The sequence below is a fragment of the Solanum verrucosum genome, unplaced genomic scaffold, assembly GCF_900185275.1.
Source record: "Solanum verrucosum unplaced genomic scaffold, falcon-dt-bn FXZP01000161.1, whole genome shotgun sequence".
NCBI lineage: Eukaryota > Viridiplantae > Streptophyta > Magnoliopsida > Solanales > Solanaceae > Solanum > Solanum verrucosum.
This window is the reverse complement of record NW_026020127.1, coordinates 1,182,930-1,193,107: the sequence shown is the minus strand read 5'-3', so window position 1 is coordinate 1,193,107 and position 10,178 is coordinate 1,182,930. Positions and strand designations below refer to the sequence as shown.

The 10,178-nt window shown below is 31.9% G+C and overlaps 2 protein-coding genes across 2 annotated transcripts; both read right to left on the bottom strand.

Annotated features, from left to right (window-relative positions):
- Nucleotides 1-1,748: 1,748 nt before the first annotated feature.
- Nucleotides 1,749-3,085, bottom strand: LOC125826030 (two-pore potassium channel 3-like). The gene is made up of 2 exons (XM_049505325.1): nt 2,756-3,085; nt 1,749-1,882 (listed from the first exon to the last, which is right to left on the bottom strand). The coding sequence occupies exons 1-2, from the start codon at nt 3,019-3,021 to the stop codon at nt 1,810-1,812; spliced, it is 339 nt and encodes a 112-aa protein (XP_049361282.1). The 5' UTR covers nt 3,022-3,085; the 3' UTR covers nt 1,749-1,809.
- A 1,692-nt stretch (nt 3,086-4,777) lies between these two features.
- LOC125825992 (uncharacterized) lies at nt 4,778-9,701 on the bottom strand. The gene is made up of 4 exons (XM_049505284.1): nt 9,514-9,701; nt 7,191-7,849; nt 6,783-6,881; nt 4,778-5,010 (listed from the first exon to the last, which is right to left on the bottom strand). The coding sequence occupies exons 1-3, from the start codon at nt 9,647-9,649 to the stop codon at nt 6,789-6,791; spliced, it is 888 nt and encodes a 295-aa protein (XP_049361241.1). The 5' UTR covers nt 9,650-9,701; the 3' UTR covers nt 4,778-5,010; nt 6,783-6,788.
- Nucleotides 9,702-10,178: the final 477 nt, after the last annotated feature.

The following is a 10,178-nucleotide window of genomic DNA, read 5'->3' as shown; positions in this document are numbered from 1 at the left end:
TATCTTTCTTATAGGAAAACAAATTTGAGAAAAGAAAACCATTTTGAAGGTGTTAATATATTAATTAGTGAGGATCTCATTTTTAGTTTATTATGCAAAGAACTTCACCTAATTAAATAGAATACTAGAAATGTTGTTGACTAAATTCTATGAAATACACATTATTTTGTGGTGATATGATTTGTATAATTAGTTCATTTCTTTTTTTACTTCCTTCAAAACTTATAATCATCGTTTCATTAAGAAGGTAGTTAATTAAATCTTGTGTTACTGATATTTTTAATCTTGCATTTAATGATAATTTTTTATTTTAGTTCTTGTGAATAGTCACAATTTTTTGGAAGTGTTAATCATCCAATACCATTTAATTTCTCATATGTTATGTTAAAGTTGTGTTATTACTTCATATTTGAAGATAATTGTATACTTCTAAAAAGTTTAAATATAAGTCATATTCTTATATACTCTAAGGACCGAAAACACTATTATTGCTTAAATATTTATTTCAGTTACCATAATTAGTTCATAATATAATTCATTTGATTTATGAGTAAAAATGAAGCAAAAAAACTTTTTTAGGTGTGCATATAAAAAAAGTGAAAAAAAGATCAAGAGTTTGTTGGCACATCCAACAACTTAATTAACAATGACTAATTAAGATTAGTAAATTATTGGTGATGAGCAAAAATGATAATCTTGATCGCAACCATAATTATGTCATATATATTTTTTTTCTTATGATTAGGTAGAACGTGGGTTTAATTTATGGGTTATTAATCTTTCGAATTATTTATTGGCTTAGAATACTATTAGCTACATATAATATAGGGATTTAACATTTTCAATCTCTCAAATATCTAACAATTTTTGATTTTATTCCTTGTGATTTTTTTTAATTATTTTTTTGGGTGTTCGACAATAAAGTTTTTTTTTAAAAAAAAAATTTGAAATTTAGGGCCCGTAGCCTTTTATTAAAATAAAATTAGATCCAAACAACTACAATGGCCCAATAAAACCAAAAATCTAGATTTCCTAATTTGTTCCTTTCTCTCTCTGTTCTTGAAGCAAACTCACTGTTCCTCCACCTTCCATTTCCGATCATTCCGTGTCTCAGACAATAAAGTTTCGAATTCAAATTTTAAGATAAAAAATTCTTAATAAAAGTGATTTATTCTTTAATAAATTCTATGTAACGTGAATTCAGATTAATCGAATAAGTGATAGCAAATACACGAGCATAAAGAAAAAAAACATTTACTCCACATGTAATGTTGAGTAATAGTCAACATTTTCCACTTTTTTATTTAAAATTACAAATGATGCTTTAATATTTAAACAATTCAAATTTTTTTAGAAAAAAAACAGATACACAGTGTCTCTGTCCATCATGTCATTTTTCCAACTTGACTCAGAATAACATTTTAAATTACATTGATAGATAACATTTTACCAATATCACTAAAATCTATATAAATATATTTATTAAACTATATACATATTTTTATATACATGTACACCACACCCTCTCTCATGTTCAATAAAAAAAAAATACTCATTTTTTTCCTGATCAGCATTTGATATTCATATTGGGATTCGACTAAATCTTGTTTCGCAAGATTCATTTTTGAAGGAGGTGCTTCCAACATGATTCTTTTCAATTCTCAGAGACTCAAATACGAGACTTGATTAATGCCAAAGGAATTCCAACTATTCCATCACAATTCATACCGATCAATAATAACTTTCTATATAAAATTAGAAAGAGTAATTCTTCCACAATTACCAGTGTCCAATCTCTCAAATTGTTTGTTAATCGGCAATATATCTCTTTTCTGTGATCTTTCCCAATTCCTTCAATTTGTATATCATATAATCTGATTTACTGTCAAAACACATAAACATAAAAATTAATGCATAGACAAATTTAGGTTATAAAAAGCCTATAAACAACTTTGAAAATAATGACTAATGAAAAAAAAACATTTTTATTTATAACTTGAAATTATAAGTGTGTGATCAATTTCGGATTAAAGTTATTCTGACTGTCGTATCATTTTCTTGGCCAAATACTTTTCTATGTCATCTCTGATCTCTTTTAAGAATAAGATTCTCTACTCCGCCTATTTATGAAGAACTTCAAATCTATTAGAAAATTAAGGATATATTTCAAGCTTATCACCACAAACATACAAAACAAAATTTTGAGACTAGGAGTTTATAAATATGGATATGAATCAGAGAATTATGTCAATTTTAAAGAATTATTCAAAAAAAGCAAAATAAAAAAGAGGAAAGGTTAAATTTTGTTGGGCGAGTTGAATTATAACCCATTATTTAATATATTCGATACAATTTTTTTTTGTTGCATCATTTGGATTAGGATTCGATCCGCCTATGTTTTTGCCACCACTAAATTTGACTTAAGAAAGTAAATAGAGCAAAATTCTTGCAAAAATGTGAAAATGAATAGGACTAGCTTCTTCCTTTTTTTCCCCTCACACTAATGTTCGATATTTATTTTAGGGCTCAACTAATTTGAGTTGACGCAGAAAAAATCTTATTTATGGGATAAACCACTCCCTACCTTAATCAATGATTTTAGGTTTCAAGTTCTAACCATAGAGTTGCCTTTAGTCCTAGTATATCCTCTATAATGAGATCTTCCAATACAAATTCAGATTAGTCGAATCTTAAAACAGGTATCGAACACCAGATACAAAACCACAAAAGAGAAAAACAAAAATAAAACTTTTACCTTACAAAACCATCATGAAACTGATCAACTGTCACATCTTGTTCCATCACCCATTTGTCCACTTTCCTTTGCCTTTCATCAACTCTAACTTCAACAAACAATATAAAAACTCTAATAACAACAATTATAGAAACAACTAACCAAATTGATCCAAAAATTCTTCCAACAATTGATTCAAACACCTTTGCACCATAACCAACACTAGTAACTCCCATAAATGAAAAATAAAATGAATCAAACCATCCAATTTTCTCAACAAAATGCATTAAAAAAACTCCAATTCCAATACATACCACAAAAATACACAATGCTAGTAGCACTTTACTACTTTTTTGTGTATCGAATAGCCTTTTATGAGTATTTTTTCGCGAATCAAGAATGTAAATAACAAATTTTGTTACTAAAATATGGTAAAATACTTAACTAAGAAGCACAAATAAGATGGAAAATAATTTTGTAAGTGTACTATTTGGTGTTATGTCACTATAACCAATTGTACACATTGTGAGTATGCAAAAATATAGAGCATCAACAATTGGATGAGTCTTTTTGGACTTAAATTGATCCATAAAGAAAAAACATATGGATACACCAATTGTTAAATAAAGAAATAAAAGTAATATAACTTGTTTAAGAATTGTATTATTTTTCAAAAAATGGGGTGGATTTGGAATTGGTGCTAAATGATTTTCAAGATTATTAAATGGGGTTATAGATGATGATGGTGTAGATTTGGACCTATGAAGTTTTCTCTTTGGTTCAATTAAAATTGGATTTTCAAAATTGGATTTGTGTTGGTTTAGTGATGAAGAAGGGAGAAGAGACTCTTTTTCCATCTTGTTGCCTTGTTTTGGTTTGTTTGAATAACAAAATTCAAGTAATCTTGGCTTAGTATATAAAAATACTTACTTATAACTTGTTTGATCAAGCTATCGAAATCAACTAATTTTGATAAGTACTTTTTATAATTAAAAATATTTTCCAAAATATAAATAAATGGGAGAGTAATTAAGGGGATGACTCACCTCCAATAACTTAAAATGTCTAGTATTGTTTAATGCATTGCTAGATGCAAGCCATGTGTACAATACAAAGATCAAGGATCTTGATTTACTTGTATTAGTTGTTTTTTTCTACTTATCTTATCATCAAGAAGACAATGTTTGAATAAAGTTAAATAAAATAAATATGATAGTGGTTGATGATAATTAGTGGATCGATGATGGTGATAATTGATAATGGAGATGGGCTGAATAATTTACAAGCGTTGTGTATCTTATAATACATCTTTATTGAACAACACATTAAATGCCCGTTGCAATGACAATTGGTGATGACAATGCCACTAATAGTAATTGTAAGTGATAGCTAGCTAGTGATGATTAAAGATGATGGAAAAGATTAGCGAATTGTAAGTGATAGCTAGTGATGATTAAAGATGATGGAAAAGATTAGCGATGGGGTCGAGTAGTGTAGCCATAGCAATAGATGTAAAGTAATAGTTGATGGCGGTGATTGATCATGAAGGTAGTTGTGTAGTGAGGATTGATTGTAGAAGTTGACGATGGTACTTAACAATGAAGGTAATTGGTGATGTCTATCTAAAGTTGTGAACAAATAACAATAGTATAACCAATGTAGTTCCATAAGTGAGGTATCAGAATTGGAGTATAATCACTACTCCCAAATCAAAATGTAATTGATCTATGGTCGATTTTCGTAACAAATCAAATAAAGAGGAATTTCATTTTGTACCTCGTATAAAAAAAGTAAATATATGTCTGTTAACAAAAAGGGCAAATATGTGTATGCACCACTTTTTAACGAGTGATATAATTGCTCTAAATCGCAAAGTTAAAGGGATATATTTGCCCCTTTAATTCAGAAGAATGAAATATGAACTACTGAAGTAATATAGATTGGGAAGCATATGTTCAAGTTTCAACTAAACCAAAGTTTTATCACAAGTATATATATGTGCTGGTTAAAACTATCAACAACCAAAAAAATTAACTTACAAGTTTCCCAGGCAACTAAAGAAACAATTCTCTCTCTCTTTTACTGGATCCATCGCGCCAATAAGCTAACGACAGCAGAAAGCACGTAAAGCAGTACCAAGAAACAACGGAGGGGTGTCGAGCTGCTTATCATAAAACAAGGATAACAGAAATATAGATTGTATAACTCAACCTTCCACATGACTCTCCTCTGCTTCACGAAAAACGTTTTGCTTGGAATCATAATGCATCTCAAATCTGCAGTAGCAGAGAAATGTATGAATTGACAGATATAATATAAAGAAGGTAAATTCCAATATAATATCGATTGAGTGTTGCTAAGATGAATGAGAAACAAGACGAGTTCAGTTCAGTATCCTTGAAAAAGAAACGCTAAAAAGCTACGATTCAAACAACCTCATTTATCTCCTAAATGTAGTAAGTTTACGTTTCTGGAGTAGACCAAACCATCCTACATCTATGGCTCTATGTTCTGCATTTGTTTTGATAGTATAACAGACATAACGTCCCCAGCAGTCCGATACTCAGAAGTACTAACAAATAGAATGTCGATAACATGCTTTTGAAATGGAAAAAACTATGCATCCGGCGTACTCCAACTAAGATAAAATATAAGAAGTTGCAAATTAGCCATTGATGATTCAAAAGTTAGTCAAACAGCTGATCAATATCATTCGTTTTAGCCTAAACACCCTCTAAATCGATTTGAAACGGGTGAGATCAGTTTCAATGAATAACTTACAGACAAAAGCCAAGAAAAACAATATTTTTTAGCCCCACAGAGGAAAAAAAGAAGAAGGCTGAGACAGAATTATCAGACCAAAGAGCTAAAAGATGAGGCTGCAAATTAAGTCTAATGTGCTCTTTCCGTCAACTGCCAAATCCTCAACACAACAAGAAGATCGTAAATTAGTGACAAAGATGAAGTTGAAAACTCATCTTGTTGTTCTAAACAATGATCATAAGCACCATTGCCCTCGAAGAACAGGATGAAAAGCGTTCAAGAAACGTCAGCAGTAATTATTTGTATCAGTTTCCTTCCCAAGTAAGACATAAAAGCCGTACTCACCAAGCATTCTACATACAAGCTTATATTGCATCGACTTTATAATTTCATATTTCGTCATCATGACATGATGTTCCATTCTGATTATTTGCTTAGTTTACTTAAACTGCTAATCAGGATCCATCTGAAAGTAGACGTCAAATGATTGGCTTATGATAACTTATATCTTATTACAAATCAAACCCCACGACTCCACCTTATGTATAGAGGCGTAGGTAGAAGACCATATATGAGTTCGGTTGAACCCTGTAGCTTTTGCTCAAACAGTGTATTTGTGTTAAGAAATTCATTAAATTTAGAACCCAGTTATTAGCACTTAAGTCTTCGTTGTAAAATCCAGAACCCATAAAGTTGAAGTCCTGACTCTACCCTCTACTTACATATGAGCTCTTCTATGGGTGACATGGCGAAAAGAAGTTTCTAAATAGAACAACACTGATGCTCCAGAGAAAGCAATCCTATGTCGTTAAACAGCAGGAGTCACCTATCTTTCCTGTTTAGGGAGAATTAACGGACACTGTGTATAGTTGCAAACAATCTTCACTTAAAAGGTTGCGGATATGACATGATTGTATTATAGAACCGCCATCAATTGGGTGCATTTCAATCAGACATAACCATGAGCTCCAAGAAAGTGCAGAACTAACAAATCATTGAGTTTAGAGAAGTATGCAGAGTTTTCACGAGAACGTGGATAGAAAGCAGCAGTCAAACTACAAGGTACCATTCAATTAATGCCAAAAGCCAATAGCACAATTTTCAGATTACGAAGCAGTTAATATTACATCATCAAAGATCAAAGTCACAAGGAACACGAAAAGGTCACTACTAGCTAGATCATTTAACTGAAATGAGCTCTACTTTCTTGTTCATATATACCTTCGCTATGTAAAAACCGTTGTGCCAAAAGACCAATTTTTTTTTGAAAGAATGGATTTCCAACCTGAAGTTATTTATTCGATCCTGCAAGCACCTCAAACAAGCCACAGCAACTCTTCCAGGAAGTTGTTTGCACTGGTCGTGGATCCAAAGCTACTAGTGGCTGCATATTTACAAAAAAGGAAAAGTTTACATGTTGGTTATGATCGATTCGAAAGAAAGGAAGGAATGGTCTGTATTTCCCCTTGGGGATTTCTGGGATCACCCCATATGAAGGAAATCCAAAAGTAACTCGCATTTTTGGTGCTATCTCATGGGAATTGAGAGAATAAAATTTTTTACTAAAATAGTTTCGTAGCTTCTGAGGTATTAAAAAATGAAATTTCGATCTAGTAGAAAGAATAAACTGCCAGGCGCGTAGAGAATTATCATGACACCGTATTAATAAAAAGCTAGAGAAGAAGTGGTAAACCTGATGCTCATGGGGAGAACCTTCCATGTTGTTTGCACGAACACCAGCATCAACTGCAGGCACATCGTACGGAATCTCTAGTTTATCGTCATCTTTTACAGCCTTGGAGGGCTTTGCATTTGAAGTTGCTACAGCTTCATAGTCCCTTTTCTGTAATCCTGTATCCACAACAACGTCTGACGTTCTGGTTTTCTCATCGATAACACCCAATTCTCTCTTCTCATTTTCCTTCTCCGATGATCCAAAGGCCACATTATCAATATCTGAAGCGCTTGTGGCCACCTGAACTATGTCATCTGACATAGCAGGTTTGCTGCTGCTACTTGACCTCCTTCGTAAGCCTCCTTCATGAGGGAATCTCACGGGTTCAACACGCTCAATATCAATGTTATTTCTCATAGATTCACCCTCAAGCTTCAATTCTCTTTCGACCTGAACGATACCTGATCCCTCTACCATTGCTACTTTATTCACTTCATTACTCCCTTTTTCCAATGCATTTGATTTGTTATTATCAATCGACGACTCACTATGTGGAATTTCCAATTGCTTCTCCCTAGTTCCCTCTTTATCATTGAACTGGTGATCTTGAGAAGCTGAGTAACTAACATCCCCGCCATCAGTCTCTTTTTTACCACCATGTTTCAAATCCTCCTTACCTGTCATAGATTTGTTCAAACCCAATGATTCAACACAGAAGTATTTTCGCAAATTAGCAATCACCCGTCAAGTGATGCAATCCAAAATAACAGAACGATTCGATGATCTAATCAAATAATAGTACTACGGTTCGAGAGGAAGTAACACTATCTACTCGGACACATCTGTTGAAAAGCGGACAACAATGAAAGTAGCCTGAACGTAGTTATTAACTAATTATTACATCAAAAGCACAAAGCACACATCATACACAAATAAACATAAAACAACCCATGTATTATAAAGACTGATAACTTACAACAACTATTGAGAGACATGAAGGTAAAAAAGACACAACGTAAGCAAGAATGCAGAACAAGGGAAAATAAGCGAAATCCACTACTCACAATTTAACAGTCGCGGAGCCAGGTATCTTAACACAAGGATTCATAGAAATACAAAAAGAAAATTGCTTTTTACCTTAACATGCATAGTGTAATTTTCAGACGAAGGGATTCAACCAGAGGCGAATCGTGCAATACTAAAGAAAGGAGAAAAAATGCATAAGCGGGAATTGACTCTTGTACCATTAGGTAAATAACTTAGCTTTCAACCAAGTGCATCACTAAGTCTTTTTGTAGTATGGATGCCAGAGATAAGTTCTAGAAAATATATACATACACCTAGTTTTACGAAAAGACCACGGGGTCACGTGCACCATAAACTACCTAGTAAATTCACCCCTGGATTCAACTGAACCCCTTCCTTACCTTTAGCTATGTCATTTCTCACAAACATGTCCTTTTTTCGGTTTAACCATTAGGTACTCTTTGGGACTGAGGCATTATTATTGTAACCATTAGTTCACACCTCAACTAATCCGAATTGGCACCGCTTAGGACCCACTAAAGGAGGTCTCATACCTTTTCTTACAACTTGCAGGACTACCATATTTCATTCCACTTTTTGTTATCACCAAAAGAACTTTTTTTTTTCAAATAACTGTAATGTCCGAGCCAGTTTGCATTCATTTTCAAAAGAACACAAATGATACATTTTCTAAGAAAAGTCTTCTTTTCACGGAAAACATTTTCCTTCATGTCAAAGGCACAATACTCAATATTACCTCTACACTACTATTCCGTCCGTCAGTCCAAATTTATAAACATATGTTCATCATCACTAAAATGCACTAAACTCACCCTATACATGTTCATCAAGGCTAAAATGAAAAGTTTAAAGTTAAATTATTTCTAAATAACAAAAAAGTACCACACATAAAAAAGGCAGCCCAATGCACTGACCTCACCCTATATGGGATCCGACAGGGAATTGAACCACAAGAATCTATTATAGGAGTCTTAAACCTACATTTTTATGCCATATACAAGTGTTTCATTAATACTAAAATAAAATTTTTGAAGTTAAATTGTTTCTGAATAACAAAAAAGTATTGACACATAAAAAAGACAACCCCGCCCATTACACTAAGCTCGCGATATGCACAAAGTTCAAAAAAGATTACACCACAAGAGTCTTCTGTACCCAAAAAAAAATTTAAAAAAATTGATGTCATATACACATTTATCATTAGGGCTAAAATTGAAAAAAAAGTTAAAAGTATGTCACATAAATCGAGACAACAGAATAAATAAATAAACAGACTTAATGAAAAGTACCATACCATGAGACTGAGAATTAACAGCAATAGCAAAGCTTGATACTTGTGGATTATTATTATTATTATTGTCATTATTATTATTTGCTCCCAATTTCTTTTTTTTCTTGGAAGATTTTCTCTTTTTGGAACCTGATGGCATAATTTTATATGTATACAAATAGATCTTTCTCAATTGAAAAAAAAATAAAAATAAAAAACTGTTTGTTTCTCTCTTTTAATCTTTGTTGTGTGAAGCTATTGGCTATGGAGGATTTTGGGTAAATTGGAGAAAAGTAGTAACAGATTTTGTAGGGAAACGAAGTGTTATTATTTTTTGTTTTTATTTATATTTCAAACCTATTTTGGCCATTAAATATTATTTATTTTTTCTCGGAATAATTATTTTACTTTTTATTTTATTTATAAATGGGAAAAGGCTCAAATATGTTGTTGAACTTTGAGAAAACATTCATCTATGTCATCCGTTAAAAGTTTGGCTCATTTATATCATTTTCGTTTGAGAAAAGATTTATCCATGTCATTATTATTAACCAAAAAAAGTTTTGATATTGCAAAATCATTTTTCACACGTGGTCAATTATGATTCGGCCACATCATTAATTAAATTATTTTTTAAAAAGAAAAGGAAAAATGCATAAGTATCCCCAACCTATGCCCGAAATCCCAGA